The sequence below is a fragment of the Cyclopterus lumpus genome, chromosome 13, assembly GCF_009769545.1.
Source record: "Cyclopterus lumpus isolate fCycLum1 chromosome 13, fCycLum1.pri, whole genome shotgun sequence".
NCBI lineage: Eukaryota > Metazoa > Chordata > Actinopteri > Perciformes > Cyclopteridae > Cyclopterus > Cyclopterus lumpus.
In genome coordinates, this window is record NC_046978.1 from 17,805,988 (window position 1) to 17,824,171 (window position 18,184).

Consider the following 18,184-nt stretch of genomic DNA (forward strand, 5'->3'; position numbering starts at 1 on the left):
ATGCACGGAAGGAGAAGAGGATCACAGATGATCGTAGAGTGGCCCCCTTCATGGGTCATAACCCTCCTGGGACGAAAACCACCGGCAGAGATCCCTCTATTCTAATAGTCCATACTGTTCGAGAGCACCGAGTATTATTATTATTATTATATTTATATAGGAGCAAATAATAGTTAAAGCTGTTTGGAGGCTATTAGGTTTTGTACGGTGCAGCATGAGTTTGATTTGTAAAGATTTTTTTAATACGCAAATTCTTTGATTTGTAAATATTAACATGAAAGTAAAAAAAAGAGGACATTAATAAAACCGATTAACAGTTTTGATTCCCTCTTAATTCCATTTGCAGCAGCAGCTCTGTCTTTTATTATTATTATTTGCATAAATCACATGATGCTTGATCCGTAATATGAAGTTATTCCTCAGTCCCATTTTATCTCAGTCCCTCTAACATTTGGTGAAAGTAGAACACTTTTACCCAAAAAAACGATTAAAAGAAATTTGGTTTTAGACATTTATTACATGTATTTACTATTGTATTCATATATTCCACGACTTTTGTGAACCTAAGGTTTTTGGTAAACCAGTTTCCAGCACCAAAACAGTTCATCCACATGAGTAAAGGTATGTTTTCACAAGCCATTTGAAGAATCTTTAATAAATCAGACTTCAACTTTTCAGCTTTAGGGCCAAATTACCTTTTTTTACACTGTAGACAACTGGTGCTTCATTAAATCGATAGCTGAGATTGTTATGCAATTTTTTTAATGTATATCACATGTATCAAATGCAAGTACCTCTAAAAAAAAAAAAGAGGTGAATTAAAAAAATTATGTAAAGGGGGTTAAATTGTATGCTCATACACGTAGTATTGAATGTATTCAGTGGATACCTCCATGTTTACGTATAAACACACAGAATTTACCCTCATTTGCATATTACGGAACACGGTGATGTCACAGGCTGTGACCTCAAAGGCCCGGAATGTACAGCACTTGAACATTCCGTGCCAGTTCCATTATATATAGTCCATCCAGCCTTGCAGCAACAAACACTAACGTTTTTACGAAAGCTCTTCAGCCATCTTCAGTTATAATGGGTAAAGTATTTGGAAAGCTCTTCACAGCTGTGGAGAAGGAGAAGGAGTTGCCTTCAAACTCAGAAGACATTGGTGTCGTCGCTGGAGGAGGGAAGAGGAAACGGACAGAAGATGGGGAAAGCCTACCGAGGAAAAGAAGTAGGAAACGGGACTCCTCCCCGCAGAACGATGAGTTGCCGTCCAGCTCAGAAGACATTGGTGTTGTCGATGGAGGAGGGAAGAGGAAACAGACAGAAGATGGGGAAAGCCCACCCTGGAAAAGAAGCAGGAAACCGGGCCCCTTCCCGTGGAGCGGTGAGTTGTTCAGCTCAGAGGACACTGGTAAGCTTTATGCCGATATTTTAACCATTATTCTGCTATAAATGATTTAAGAGACATTGAATGATTGTCTTGTCTTTTAGTTTGAGGGACTCTTTGTCCTCGCTCGTGTTGTGAATGCCGGTAAATTCATGTCGTGATGTTTTTTCTCCCATCTCTAGAAAGCAGAAACACACCCGAGGCGGCTCTGAGCGAGGGAAGCGCTAAGAGGAAGGCGGTCGACGATGAAGGACCGGTTGAGAAGAAGTACAGGCTTCTAGACGAGTCAGACGTGTTTAAGGCCAAGTACCAGCAGCTGAAGAAACTTGGCCAAGGATCGTTTGGATGCGTGTTTGCTGGCTACCGCAGAGCGGATAATCTACCCGTAAGTGTTCCTCACATTTTCTTGCACACACATGCAGACACACACATGCAGACACACACATGCACAGTACGGTCAGAAAGTGTAACCAAAAAGTCTTGTTTCTATCTCTTAGGTCGCCATCAAGCATATCGACAGGAAACACCATCTCACCCTTTACCAAGAAGATGATGGGTACACGATCCCCATGGAGGTCGCTGTCCTAGAGCATCTACAGGCCAACTCAGAGCGGCATTCAGCACCAGTTGACCTACTGGACTGGTACGTTGAGGAACAGGGGCTGATCCTGGTGCTGGAGAGACCGTTGCCGGCCGTAGACCTCGCCAACTACATCCAAGGCAAAGGAGGCCACTTGATAGAAACGGAAGCCAAGGTAAGCTGCTGTAGTCATCTCAGAGTCACAGCCATGAAAACATGTCCAAGCATCATCTCTGATCCCTCAACTCTCTCTTTTTGTCTTTCAGATTATAATTAATCAGCTGCTGGATGCAGCCATTGACCTCAAGCAGAAGCACATTTTCCACCGTGACATTAAACCCGAAAATCTTCTTATTGAGACCTGCATGAAGTCGCCGCGAGTTCGCCTCATCGACTTCGGTTTGAGCTGCTTCGACGGAGACGGAGACACCTATAGCAACTTTTATGGTAAGAAGTCCAGCTTCACTCCTGCTCTTTATTAACATTATTTATCGGTGACTTTTACATTGAAACAAAGCTCCTCCTCCTCCTCACTGTCTCTTTATTATGTCTGTATATTTTAGGTTCTTTCGTCCCCCCAGAGTGGCACCGTCGGCAGGAATACGAAGCCGGACCCTCGACAGTATACCAGATCGGAGTGGTCCTGTTCGCCATGCTCCAAGGCGTGGCATCTAGCGGGCACCTGTCCTTTCAGAAGCTGAAGAACAGTTGGTGGCTTTCCGAATGTAAGAGAAACATACACAAATATGTCGGCAGACACAAATCTATTCACGTTGTGATGGATCACAGGACCTCACCCTTTCTTCTCTTTCTTTCTCTCCAGATTGCAAAGATTTCTACAAGGCGTGCATGCATGTGAATCCGGATCAGCGGTTCACCCTGGAGCAGATGAGGAATCACCCGTGGCTGAGATAGTATCACACTACACCCACACACACACAAACACACGCATACATTGAAATGTCCAAGTGTCCTTGAGCAAGACACTGACCCTAAATTGCTCCCGAGGGTTGAGCCCTCTGTGTTTTAAATTGGAACATATGTGATATATGTGATATATATGATATATGTGATCTTATGATTAACATAATTAAGAAGTGTGTGACGAAAGAGAGGTGTGACGAGGACCAAACTTTAACTTTAACGTGATGCATGCATACGGACCCGGATCAGCGGTTCCCCCTGGAGCAGCTGAGGAATCACCCGTAGCTTAGATAGTATCACACTTAACAAACACCTACATTTAAATTTAAACATAAACTACACAAACGTAGATTTAAATGTCCAAGTGTCCTTGAGCAAGACACTGAACCTAAATTGCTCCCGAGGGTTGAGCCCTCTGTGTTTTAAATGGGAACATATGTGATATATGTGATATATATGATATATGTGATATATATCATATATGTGATCTGGTGCCACCTTGTGTGACAGTTATTAGTTCAATCACTTCACACAAACAAACGCCTACATTTAAATATAAACTACACACACATAGATTTAAATGTCCAAGTGTCCTTGAGCAAGACACTGACCCTAAATTGCTCCCGAGGGTTGAGCCCTCTGTGTTTTAAATTGGAACATATGTGATATATGTGATATATATGATATATGTGATCTTATGATTAACATAATTAAGAAGTGTGTGACGAAAGAGAGGTGTGACGAGGACCAAACTTTTACTTTAACGTGACACATGCATACGGACCCGGATCAGCGGTTCCCCCTGGAGCAGCTGAGGAATCACCCGTAGCTTAGATAGTATCACACTTAACAAACACCTACATTTAAATTTAAACATAAACTACACAAACGTAGATTTAAATGTCCAAGTGTCCTGGAGCAAGACACTGAACCTAAATTGCTCCCGAGGGTTGAGCCCTCTGTGTTTTAAATTGGAACATATGTGATATATGTGATATATATGATATATGTGATCTGGTGGCACCTTGTGTGACAGTTATTAGTTCAATCACTTCACACAAACAAACGCCTACATTTAAATATAAACTACACACACATAGATTTAAATGTCCAAGTGTCCTCGAGCAAGACACTGAACCTAAATTGCTTCAAGTTAAACACCCCAAAAGATAGATAAGGCCCATAAGTCAAGTTTTAGATCAGGAACTAGGGATTAAGAAGTGGTCCCGTTGGACCAGGAAAAAAGACGTGTGACGAGGACCAAACTCTAACTTTACGTGACGAGGTCCAAACTTTTAATTTAATGTGTCGAGATCCGAACTTTTACATTAATGTGACGAGGTCCGAACTTTTAAGGTGACGAGGTCCGAACCTTTAATTTTACTTTAACGTGATGCATGCATACAGACCCGGATCAGCGGTTCCCCCTGGAGCAGCTGAGGAATCACCCGTAGCTTAAATAGTATCACACTTTACACAAACAAACGCCTACATTTAAATTTAAACATAAACTACACAAACGTAGATTTAAATGTCCAAGTGTCCTTGAGCAAGACACTGAACCTAAATTGCTCCCGAGGGTTGAGCCCTCTGTGTTTTAAATTGGAACATATGTGATATATGTGATATATATGATATATGTGATCTGGTGCCACCTTGTGTGACAGTTATTAGTTCAATCACTTCACACAAACAAACGCCTACATTTAAATATAAACTACACACACATAGATTTAAATGTCCAAGTGTCCTGGAGCAAGACACTGAACCTAAATTGCTCCCGAGGGTTGAGCCCTCTGTGTTTTAAATTGGAACATATTGGAACATTCAAGTTAAACACCCCAAAAGATAGATAAGGCCCCTAGTCAAGTTTTAGATCAGGAACTAGGGATTAAGAAGTTGTCCCGTTGGACCAGGAAAAAAGACGTGTGACGAGGACCAAACTCTAACTTTAACGTGACGAGGTCCGAACCTTTAATTTTACTTTAACGCGATCCATGCATACAGACCCGGATCAGCGGTTCCCCCTGGAGCAGCTGAGGAATCACCCGTAGCTTAAATAGTATCACATACAAACAAACGCCTACATTTAAATTTACACACACACTACACACACGCCTACATTTAAATGTCCAAGTGTCCTGGAGCAAGACACTGAACCTAAATTGCTCCCGAGGGTTGAGCCCTCTGTGTTTTAAATTGGAACATATGTGATATATGTGATGTATATGATATATGTGATCTGGTGGCACCTTGTGTGACAGTTATTAGTTGAAACAAACACGTACATTTAAATATAAACTACACACACATAGATTTAAATATTGAAGATTTAAAACGTGTCCTTGAGCAAGACACTGAACCTAAAATGCTCCAGAGGGTTGAGCCCTCTGTGTTTTAAATTGGAACATATTATTATTAACATTAACATAATTAAGATGTGTGTGACGAAACTTTAACGTAACGAGATCCGAACTTTAACTTTAACGTGACTTTTTATTTACCTACCTACCTCCCGACAGCCCGGAGCTGCTGCTGCTGCTACCTACCTACCTAGCTATCTACCGACCGACTGACCGGAGCTGCTGCTGCTTCTACCTGCCTGCTGCTGCTACCTAGCTACCTAGCTATCTACCAACCGACTGACCGGAGCTGCTGCTGCTTCTACCTACCTGCTGCTGCTACCTAGCTATCTACCGACCGACTGACCGGAGCTGCTGCTGCTTCTACCTACCTGCTGCTACCTACCTACATACCTAGCTATCTACCAACCGACTGACCGGAGCTGCTGCTGCTTCTACCTACCTGCTGCTGCTACCTAGCTACCTAGCTATCTACCGATCGACTGACCGGAGCTGCAGCTGCTTCTACCTGCCTGCTGCTGCTGCTACCTACTTACCTACCTACCGGAGCTGCTGCTACTTCTACCTACCTGCTGCTGCTACCTACCTACCTACCTAGCTATCTACCAACCGACTGACCGGAGCTGCTGCTGCTTCTACCTACCTGCTGCTGCTACCTAGCTACCTAGCTAACTACCTACCGGAGCTGCTGCTGCTTCTACCTGCCTGCTGCTGCTGCTACCTACTTACCTACCTACCGGAGCTGCTGCTACTTCTACCTACCTGCTGCTGCTACCTACCTACCTACCTACCTAGCTATCTACCAACCGACTGACCGGAGCTGCTGCTGCTTCTACCTACCTGCTGCTGCTACCTAGCTACCTAGCTATCTACCGACCGGAGCTGCTGGTGCTTCTACCTGCCTGCTGCTGCTACCTACTTACCTACCTACCGGAGCTGCTGCTACTTCTACCTGCCTGCTGCTGCTACCTACTTACCTACCTACCGGAGCTGCTGCTACTTCTACCTGCCTGCTGCTGCTACCTACTTACCTACCGGAGCTGCTGCTACTTCTACCTACCTGCTGCTACCTACCTACCTACCTAGCTATCTACCAACCGACTGACCGGAGCTGCTGCTGCTTATACCTACCTGCTGCTGCTACCTAGCTATCTACCGACCGACTGACCGGAGCTGCTGCTGCTTATACCTACCTGCTGCTGCTACCTAGCTATCTACCAACCGACTGACCGGAGCTGCTGCTGCTTATACCTACCTGCTGCTGCTACCTAGTTACCTAGCTATCTACCGACCGACTGACCGGAGCTGCTGCTGCTTATACCTACCTGCTGCTGCTACCTAGCTACCTACCTGCCTACTGCTGCTTCTACCTACCTGCTGCTCCTATCTACGTACGTACCTACCTACCTGCCTGCTGCTGCTACCTACCTACCGGAGCTGCTGCTGCTTCTACATACCTGCTGCTGCTACCTACCTAACTACTGGAGCTGCTGCTAGTTCTACCTACCTGCTGCTGCTACCTACCTACCTACCTACCTACCGACAGACTGACCGACCAACCGGAGTTGCTGCTGCTACCTATCTAATAGAGGTATTGCTGCTTCTACCTACCCTCTGCTGTTACCTAGCTACCTACCTACCGACCGACCGACCGGAGCTGCTGCTGCTTCTACCTACCTGCTGCTGCTACCTACCTACCTACCGACAAATTGACCGACCAACCAGAGTTGCTGCTGCTACCTATCTAACGGAGCTGCTGCTGCTTCAACCTGCCTGCTGCTGCTACCTACCTACCTAGCTATCTACCGACCGACTGACCGGAGCTGCTGCTGCTTCTACCTGCCTGCTGCTGCTACCTACCTAGCTACCTAGCTATCTACCAACCAACTGACCGGAGCTGCTGCTGCTGCTACCTACCTAGCTACCTAGCTATCTACCAACCGACTGACCGGAGCTGCTGCTGCTTCTACCTACCTGCTGCTGCTACCTAGCTACCTAGCTATCTACCGATCGACTGACCGGAGCTGCAGCTGCTTCTACCTGCCTGCTGCTGCTACCTAGCTACCTACCTACCGGAGCTGCTGCTGCTTCTACCTGCCTGCTGCTGCTGCTACCTACTTACCTACCTACCGGAGCTGCTGCTACTTCTACCTACCTGCTGCTGCTACCTACCTACCTACCTAGCTATCTACCAACCGACTGACCGGAGCTGCTGCTGCTTCTACCTACCTGCTGCTGCTACCTAACTACCTAGCTATCTACCGACCGACTGACCGGAGCTGCAGCTGCTTCTACCTGCCTGCTGCTGCTACCTAGCTACCTACCTACCGGAGCTGCTGCTACTTCTACCTGCCAGCTGCTGCTACCTACTTACCTACCGGAGCTGCTGCTACTTCTACCTACCTGCTGCTACCTACCTACCTAGCTATCTACCAACCGACTGACCGGAGCTGCTGCTGCTTATACCTACCTGCTGCTGCTACCTAGCTATCTACCGACCGACTGACCGGAGCTGCTGCTGCTAATACCTACCTGCTGCTGCTACCTAGCTATCTACCGACCGACTGACCGGAGCTGCTGCTGCTTATACCTACCTGCTGCTGCTACCTAGTTACCTAGCTATCTACCGACCGACTGACCGGAGCTGCTGCTGCTTATACCTACCTGCTGCTGCTACCTAGCTACCTACCTGCCTACTGCTGCTTCTACCTACCTGCTGCTCCTATCTACGTACGTACCTACCTACCTGCCTGCTGCTGCTACCTACCTACCGGAGCTGCTGCTGCTTCTACATACCTGCTGCTGCTACCTACCTAACTACTGGAGCTGCTGCTAGTTCTACCTACCTGCTGCTGCTACCTACCTACCTACTGGAGCTGCTGCTAGTTCTACCTACCTGCTGCTGCTACCTACCGACAGACTCACCGACCGACCGGAGTTGCTGCTGCTACCTATCTAATAGAGCTATTGCTGCTTCTACCTACCCTCTGCTCTTACCTTGCTACCTACCTACCGACCGACCGGAGCTGCTGCTGCTTCTACCTACCTGCTGCTGCTACCTACCTACCTACCTACCTACCGACAGATTGACCGACCGACCAGAGTTGCTGCTGCTACCTATCTACCGGAGCTGCTGCTGCTTCAACCTGCCTGCTGCTGCTACCTACCTACCTAGCTATCTACCAACCAACTGACCGGAGCTGCTGCTGCTGCTACCTACCTAGCTACCTACCAACCGACTGACCGGAGCTGCTGCTGCTTCTACCTGCCTGCTGCTGCTACCTACCTACCTACCGACAGATTGACTGACCAACCAGAGTTGCTGCTGCTACCTATCTACCGGAGCTGCTGCTGCTTCAACCTGCCTGCTGCTGCTACCTACCTACCTAGCTATCTACCGACCGACTGACCGGAGCTGCTGCTGCTTCTACCTGCCTGCTGCTGCTACCTACCTAGCTACCTATCTATCTACCAACCAACTGACCGGAGCTGCTGCTGCTGCTACCTACCTAGCTACCTAGCTATCTACCAACTGTCTGACCGGAGCTGCTGCTGCTTCTACCTACCTGCTGCTGCTACCTAGCTACCTAGCTATCTACCGATCGACTGACCGGAGCTGCAGCTGCTTCTACATACCTGCTGCTGCTACCTACCTAACTACTGGAGCTGCTGCTAGTTCTACCTACCTGCTGCTGCTACCTACCGACAGACTGACCGACCGACCGGAGTTGCTGCTGCTACCTATCTAATAGAGCTATTGCTGCTTCTACCTACCCTCTGCTCTTACCTTGCTACCTACCTACCGACCGACCGACCGGAGCTGCTGCTGCTTCTACCTACCTGCTGCTGCTACCTACCTACCTACCTACCGGAGCTGCTGCTGCTTCTACCTGCCTGCTGCTGCTACCTACTTACCTACCTACCGGAGCTGCTGCTACTTCTACCTGCCTGCTGCTGCTACCTACTTACCTACCGGAGCTGCTGCTACTTCTACCTACCTGCTGCTACCTACCTACCTACCTAGCTATCTACCAACCGACTGACCGGAGCTGCTGCTGCTTATACCGACCTGCTGCTGCTACCTAGCTATCTACCGACCGACTGACCGGAGCTGCTGCTGCTTATACCTACCTGCTGCTGCTACCTAGCTATCTACCAACCGACTGACCAGAGCTGCTGCTGCTTATACCTACCTGCTGCTGCTACCTAGTTACCTAGCTATCTACCGACCGACTGACCGGAGCTGCTGCTGCTTATACCTACCTGCTGCTGCTACCTAGCTACCTACCTGCCTACTGCTGCTTCTACCTACCTGCTGCTCCTATCTACGTACGTACCTACCTACCTGCCTGCTGCTGCTACCTACCTACCGGAGATGCTGCTGCTTCTACATACCTGCTGCTGCTACCTACCTAACTACTGGAGCTGCTGCTAGTTCTACCTACCTGCTGCAGCTACCTACCTACCTACTGGAGCTGCTGCTAGTTCTACCTACCTGCTGCTGCTACCTACCGACAGACTGACCGACCGACCGGAGTTGCTGCTGCTACCTATCTAATAGAGCTATTGCTGCTTCTACCTACCCTCTGCTCTTACCTTGCATCCTACCTACCGACCGACCGACCGGAGCTGCTGCTGCTTCTACCTACCTGCTGCTGCTACCTACCTACCTACCTACCTACCGACAGATTGACCGACCGACCAGAGTTGCTGCTGCTACCTATCTACCGGAGCTGCTGCTGGTTCAACCTGCCTGCTGCTGCTACCTACCTACCTAGCTATCTACCGACCGACTGACCGGAGCTGCTGCTGCTTCTACCTGCCTGCTGCTGCTACCTACCTACCTACCTAGCTATCTACCAACCGACTGACCGGAGCTGCTGCTGCTTCTACCTACCTGCTGCTGCTACCTAGCTACTTAGCTATCTACCGACCGACTGACCGGAGCTGCAGCTGCTTCTACCTGCCTGCTGCTGCTACCTAGCTACCTACCTACCGGAGCTGCTGCTGCTTCTACCTGCCTGCTGCTGCTACCTACTTACCTACCTACCGGAGCTGCTGCTACTTCTACCTGCCTGCTGCTGCTACCTACTTACCTACCGGAGCTGCTGCTACTTCAACCTACCTGCTGCTACCTACCTACCTACCTAGCTATCTACCAACCGACTGACCGGAGCTGCTGCTGCTTATACCGACCTGCTGCTGCTACCTAGCTATCTACCGACCGACTGACCGGAGCTGCTGCTGCTTATACCTACCTGCTGCTGCTACCTAGCTATCTACCAACCGTCTGACCGGAGCTGCTGCTGCTTCTACCTACCTGCTGCTGCTACCTAGCTACCTAGCTATCTACCGATCGACTGACCGGAGCTGCAGCTGCTTCTACATACCTGCTGCTGCTACCTACCTAACTACTGGAGCTGCTGCTAGTTCTACCTACCTGCTGCTGCTGCTACCTACCGACAGACTGACCGACCGACCGGAGTTGCTGATGCTACCTATCTAATAGAGCTATTGCTGCTTCTACCTACCCTCTGCTCTTACCTTGCTACCTACCTACCGACCGACCGACCGGAGCTGCTGCTGCTTCTACCTACCTGCTGCTGCTACCTACCTACCTACCTAACGGAGCTGCTGCTGCTTCTACCTGCCTGCTGCTGCTACCTACTTACCTACCTACCGGAGCTGCTGCTACTTCTACCTGCCTGCTGCTGCTACCTACTTACCTACCGGAGCTGCTGCTACTTCTACCTACCTGCTGCTACCTACCTACCTACCTAGCTATCTACCAACCGACTGACCGGAGCTGCTGCTGCTTCTACCTGCCTGCTGCTGCTACCTAACTACCTACCTACCGGAGCTGCCTAGCTATCTACCGACCGACTGACCGGAGCTGCTCCTACTTCTACCTGCCTGCTGCTGCTACCTACCTACCTAGCTATCTACCGACCGACTGACCGGAGCTGCTGCTGCTTCTACCTACCTGCTGCTGCTACCTACCGGAGCTGCTGCTGCTACCTACCGGAGCTGCTGCTGCTTCTACATACCTGCTGCTGCTACCTAGTTACCTAGCTATCTACCGACCGACTGACCGGAGCTGCAGCTGCTTCTACCTGCCTGCTGCTGCTACCTACCTACCTACCTACCGGAGCTGCTGCTGCTTCTACCTGCCTGCTGCTGCTACCTACCTACCTACCTAGCTATCTACCAACCGACTGACCGGAGCTGCTGCTGCTTCTACCTGCCTGCTGCTGCTACCTACCTACCTACCTAGCTATCTACCGACCGACTGACCGGAGCTGCTGCTGTTTATACCTACCTACCTGCTGCTGCTTCTACCTACCTGCTGCTCCTATCTACCTACCTACCTACCGGAGCTGCTGCTGCTTCTACATACCTGCTGCTGCTACCTACCTACCTACTGGAGCTGCTGCTAGTTCTACCTACCTGCTGCTGCTACCTAACAACAGACTGACCGACCGACCGGAGTTGCTGCTGCTACCTATCGCTACCTATCTACCAGAGCTATTGCTGCTTCTACCTACCCTCTGCTGTTACCTAGCTACCTACCTACCGACCGGAGCTGCTGCTGCTACCTACCTACCGACAGATTGACCGACCGACCGGAGTTGCTGCTGCTACCTATCTACCGGAGCTGCTGCTGCTTCAACCTACCTACCTGCTGCTGCTACCTACCTACCGACCGACCGGAGCTGCTTCTACCTTCCTGCTGCTGCTACCTACCTATCTACCGACCGACCGGAGCTGCTTCTACCTTCCTGCTGCTGCTACCTACCTACCTACCGACCGACCGGAGCTGCTTCTACCTTCCTGCTGCTGCTACCTACCTACCTACCGACCGACCGGAGCTGCTTCTACCTTCCTGCTGCTGCTGCTACCTACCTACCGACAGACTGACCGACCGGAGCTGCTGCTGCTACCTACCTACCTGGTGCTGCTACCTACCTACCGACCGACCGGAGCTGCTTCTACCTTCCTGCTTCTGCTACCTACCTACGTACCTACCGACCGACCGGAGCTAATTTTGCTTCTACCTACCTGCAGCTGCTGCTCCTAGCTACCGACCAACCGACCGGAGCTGCTGCTGCTACCTACCTACTGACCAACCGACTGACTGGAGCTGCTTCTACCTACCTGCTGCTGCTTTTGCTACCTACCTACCGACAGACCGACCGGAGCTGCTGCTGCTTCTACCTACCTGCTGCTGCTACCTACCTACCTACCTACCGACAGACTGACCGACTGACCGGAGTTGCTGCTGCTACCTATCTACCTGAGCTGCAGCTGCTTCAACCTACCTACCTGCTGCTGATACCTACCTACCTACCGACAGACGGACAGACTGACCGGAGCTGCTGCTGCTTCAACCTACCTACCTGCTGCTGCTACCTACCTACCGACCGACCGGAGCTTTTTCTACCTTCCTGCTTCTGCTACCTACCTACCGACCGACCGGAGCTAATTTTGCTTCTGCTGCTCCTACCTACCTACCTACTGACTGACTGGAGCTGCTTCTACCTACCTGCTGCTGCTTTTGCTATCTACCTACCTACCGACCGACCGGAGCTGCTGCTGCTTCTGCCTATTTGCTGCTACCTACCTACCGACCAACCAGAGCTGCTGCTGCTACCTACCTACCGACCAACCAGAGCTGCTGCTGCTACCTACCTACCGACCAACCAGAGCTGCTGCTGCTACCTACCTACCGACTGACCGGAGCTGCTGCTGCTTTGAAAATAATAAAATGGAAACTAAATAAATGTATCTTTTCTTTTGAAATGTTTTACTTGAAATGTTTTAATACTGTTAATCTTGCACATGTTGAAACATGTCAATAATCCTGGAAGGTCGGTATCAAAAAGGTCTGTATTTCACATCAACTGTGACGGACGACGAGGGCAAAGAGGAGAGTGGGAAAGAAGATGAGTCTGCGAAGGGGGAGGAGACGGGCAGAGGGCGAGGATCCGAGTGGGAATCGGCAAGACGTGACGAGGGGCAAGCGGGAAGATGGACGGACTCTATGCACGGAAGGAGAAGAGGATCACAGATGATCGTAGAGTGGCCCCCTTCATGGGTCATAACCCTCCTGGGACGAAAACCACCGGCAGAGATCCCTCTATTCTAATAGTCCATACTGTTCGAGAGCACCGAGTATTATTATTATTATTATTATATTTATATGGGAGCAAATAATAGTTAAAGCTGTTTGGAGGCTATTAGGTTTTGTACGGTGCAGCATGAGTTTGATTTGTAAAGATTTTTTTAATACGCAAATTCTTTGATTTGTAAATATTAACATGAAAGTAATAAATGAGCAAAAAAAGAGGACATTAATAAAACCGATTAACAGTTTTGATTCCCTCTTAATTCCATTTGCAGCAGCAGCTCTGTCTTTTATTATTATTATTTGCATACATCACATGATGCTTGATCTGTAATATGAAGTCATTCCTCAGTCCCATTTTATCCCAGTCCCTCTCACATTTGGTGAAAGTAGAACACTTTTACCCAAAAAAACGATTAAAAGAAATTTGGTTTTAGACATTTATTACATGTATTTACTATTGTATTCATATATTCCACGACTTTTGTGAACCTAAGGTTTTTTCGTAAACCAGTTTCCAGCACCAAAACAGTTCATCCACATGAGTAAAGGTATGTTTTCACAAGCCATTTGAAGAATCTTTAATAAATCAGACTTCAACTTTTCAGCTTTAGGGCCAAATTACCTTTTTTTACACTGTAGACAACTGGTGCTTCATTAAATCGATAGCTGAGATTGTTATGCAATTTTTTTAATGTATATCACATGTATCAAATGCAAGTGCCTCTAAAAAAAAAAAAAGGTGAATTTAAGAAATTATGTAAAGGGGGTTAAAGTGTATGCTCATACACGTAGTATTGAATGTATTCAGTGGATACCTCCATGTTTACGTATAAACACACAGAATTTACCCTCATTTGCATATTACGGAACACGGTGATGTCACAGGCTGTGACCTCAAAGGCCCGGAATGTACAGCACTTGAACATTCCGTGCCAGTTCCATTATATATAGTCCATCCAGCCTTGCAGCAACAAACACTAACGTTTTTACGAAAGCTCTTCAGCCATCTTCAGTTATAATGGGTAAAGTATTTGGAAAGCTCTTCACAGCTGTGGAGAAGGAGAAGGAGTTGCCTTCAAACTCAGAAGACATTGGTGTCGTCGCTGGAGGAGGGAAGAGGAAACGGACAGAAGATGGGGAAAGCCTACCGAGGAAAAGAAGTAGGAAACGGGACTCCTCCCCGCAGAACGATGAGTTACCGTCCAGCTCAGAAGACATTGGTGTTGTCGATGGAGGAGGGAAGAGGAAACAGACAGAAGATGGGGAAAGCCCACCCTGGAAAAGAAGCAGGAAACCGGGCCCCTTCCCGTGGAGCGGTGAGTTGTTCAGCTCAGAGGACACTGGTAAGCTTTATGCCGATATTTTAACCATTATTCTGCTATAAATGATTTAAGAGACATTGAATGATTGTCTTGTCTTTTAGTTTGAGGGACTCTTTGTCCTCGCTCGTGTTGTGAATGCCGGTAAATTCATGTTGTGATGTTTTTTCTCCCATCTCTAGAAAGCAGAAACACACCCGAGGCGGCTCTGAGCGAGGGAAGCGCTAAGAGGAAGGCGGTCGACGATGAAGGACCGGTTGAGAAGAAGTACAGGCTTCTAGACGAGTCAGACGTGTTTAAGGCCAAGTACCAGCAGCTGAAGAAACTTGGCCAAGGATCGTTTGGATGCGTGTTTGCTGGCTACCGCAGAGCGGATAATCTACCCGTAAGTGTTCCTCACATTTTCTTGCACACACATGCAGACACACACATGCACAGTACGGTCAGAAAGTGTAACCAAAAAGTCTTGTTTCTATCTCTTAGGTCGCCATCAAGCATATCGACAGGAAACACCATCTCACCCTTTACCAAGAAGATGATGGGTACACGATCCCCATGGAGGTCGCTGTCCTAGAGCATCTACAGGCCAACTCAGAGCGGCATTCAGCACCAGTTGACCTACTGGACTGGTACGTTGAGGAACAGGGGCTGATCCTGGTGCTGGAGAGACCGTTGCCGGCCGTAGACCTCGCCAACTACATCCAAGGCAAAGGAGGCCACTTGATAGAAACGGAAGCCAAGGTAAGCTGCTGTAGTCATCTCAGAGTCACAGCCATGAAAACATGTCCAAGCATCATCTCTGATCCCTCAACTCTCTCTTTTTGTCTTTCAGATTATAATTAATCAGCTGCTGGATGCAGCCATTGACCTCAAGCAGAAGCACATTTTCCACCGTGACATTAAACCCGAAAATCTTCTTATTGAGACCTGCATGAAGTCGCCGCGAGTTCGCCTCATCGACTTCGGTTTGAGCTGCTTCGACGGAGACGGAGACACCTATAGCAACTTTTATGGTAAGAAGTCCAGCTTCACTCCTGCTCTTTATTAACATTATTTATCGGTGACTTTTACATTGAAACAAAGCTCCTCCTCCTCCTCACTGTCTCTTTATTATGTCTGTATATTTTAGGTTCTTTCGTCCCCCCAGAGTGGCACCGTCGGCAGGAATACGAAGCCGGACCCTCGACAGTATACCAGATCGGAGTGGTCCTGTTCGCCATGCTCCAAGGCGTGGCATCTAGCGGGCACCTGTCCTTTCAGAAGCTGAAGAACAGTTGGTGGCTTTCCGAATGTAAGAAAAACATACACAAATATGTCGGCAGACACAAATCTATTCACGTTGTGATGGATCACAGGACCTCACCCTTTCTTCTCTTTCTTTCTCTCCAGATTGCAAAGATTTCTACAAGGCGTGCATGCATGTGAATCCGGATCAGCGGTTCACCCTGGAGCAGATGAGGAATCACCCGTGGCTGAGATAGTATCACACTACACCCACACACACACAAACACACGCATACATTGAAATGTCCAAGTGTCCTTGAGCAAGACACTGAACCTAAATTGCTCCCGAGGGTTGAGCCCTCTGTGTTTTAAATTGGAACATATGTGATATATGTGATATATGTGATATATATGATATATGTGATCTGGTGCCACCTTGTGTGACAGTTATTAGTTCAATCACTTCACACAAACAAACGCCTACATTTAAATATAAACTACACACACATAGATTTAAATGTCCAAGTGTCCTCGAGCAAGACACTGACCCTAAATTGCTCCCGAGGGTTGAGCCCTCTGTGTTTTAAATTGGAACATATGTGATATATGTGATATATATGATATATGTGATCTTATGATTAACATAATTAAGAAGTGTGTGACGAAAGAGAGGTGTGACGAGGACCAAACTTTAACTTTAACGTGATGCATGCATACGGACCCGGATCAGCGGTTCCCCCTGGAGCAGCTGAGGAATCACCCGTAGCTTAGATAGTATCACACTTAACAAACACCTACATTTAAATTTAAACATAAACTACACAAACGTAGATTTAAATGTCCAAGTGTCCTTGAGCAAGACACTGACCCTAAATTGCTCCCGAGGGTTGAGCCCTCTGTGTTTTAAATTGGAACATATGTGATATATGTGATATATATGATATATGTGATATATATGATATATGTGATCTGGTGCCACCTTGTGTGACAGTTATTAGTTCAATCACTTCACACAAACAAACGCCTACATTTAAATATAAACTACACACACATAGATTTAAATGTCCAAGTGTCCTGGAGCAAGACACTGAACCTAAATTGCTCCCGAGGGTTGAGCCCTCTGTGTTTTAAATTGGAACATATTGGAACATTCAAGTTAAACACCCCAAAAGATAGATAAGGCCCCTAGTCAAGTTTTAGATCAGGAACTAGGGATTAAGAAGTTGTCCCGTTGGACCAGGAAAAAAGACGTGTGACGAGGACCAAACTCTAACTTTAACGTGAAGAGGTCCAAACTTTTAATTTAATGTGTCGAGGTCCGAAATTTAACTTTACGTGGCGAGGTCAAACTTTTAAATTAATGCGTCGAGTTTCGAACTTTTAATTTAATGTGTCGAGGTCCACACTTTTAACGTGGCGAGGTCCGAAATTTTAGTTTGCGTGACGAGGTCTGAACTTTTACTTTAACGTGACACATGCATACGGACCCGGATCAGCGGTTCCCCCTGGAGCAGCTGAGGAATCACCCGTGGCTTAGATAGTATCACACTTAACAAACACCTACATTTAAATTTAAACATAAACTACACAAACGTAGATTTAAATGTCCAAGTGTCCTGGAGCAAGACACTGAACCTAAATTGCTCCCGAGGGTTGAGCCCTCTGTGTTTTAAATTGGAACACATGTGATATATATGATATATGTGATATATATGATATATGTGATATATATGATATATGTGATATATATGATATATGTGATCTGGTGCCACCTTGTGTGACAGTTATTAGTTCAATCACTTCACACAAACAAACGCCTACATTTAAATATAAACTACACACACATAGATTTAAATGTCCAAGTGTCCTCGAGCAAGACACTGACCCTAAATTGCTCCCGAGGGTTGAGCCCTCTGTGTTTTAAATTGGAACATATGTGATATATGTGATATATATGATATATGTGATCTTATGATTAACATAATTAAGAAGTGTGTGACGAAAGAGAGGTGTGACGAGGACCAAACTTTAACTTTAACGTGATGCATGCATACGGACCCGGATCAGCGGTTCCCCCTGGAGCAGCTGAGGAATCACCCGTAGCTTAGATAGTATCACACTTAACAAACACCTGTTATGTGCAGCTCGACAGGAACACTGGACCCAAACGCCGTCAACGATGGCAAAGCAACTTTTATTGCTAAACAGGATTCCAAAACAGGATTCCAAAAAACCAGGATACAAAACATGCAC

At 47.6% G+C, this 18,184-nt stretch overlaps 2 protein-coding genes across 2 annotated transcripts; both read left to right on the plus strand.

The window, feature by feature from the left end:
- The first annotated feature begins 1,051 nt into the window (after positions 1–1,051).
- Positions 1,052–2,914, plus strand: LOC117742014 (serine/threonine-protein kinase pim-1-like). The gene is made up of 6 exons (XM_034549341.1): positions 1,052–1,417; positions 1,576–1,778; positions 1,891–2,148; positions 2,240–2,420; positions 2,537–2,698; positions 2,797–2,914. Exons 1-6 carry the CDS (start codon positions 1,093–1,095, stop codon positions 2,886–2,888), a joined length of 1,221 nt encoding a protein of 406 aa, XP_034405232.1. The 5' UTR covers positions 1,052–1,092; the 3' UTR covers positions 2,889–2,914.
- An 11,492-nt stretch (positions 2,915–14,406) lies between these two features.
- On the plus strand, positions 14,407–16,214 carry LOC117741823 (serine/threonine-protein kinase pim-1-like). The gene is made up of 6 exons (XM_034549052.1): positions 14,407–14,731; positions 14,890–15,092; positions 15,191–15,448; positions 15,540–15,720; positions 15,837–15,998; positions 16,097–16,214. Exons 1-6 carry the CDS (start codon positions 14,407–14,409, stop codon positions 16,186–16,188), a joined length of 1,221 nt encoding a protein of 406 aa, XP_034404943.1. The 3' UTR covers positions 16,189–16,214.
- The last annotated feature ends 1,970 nt before the right edge of the window (positions 16,215–18,184 follow it).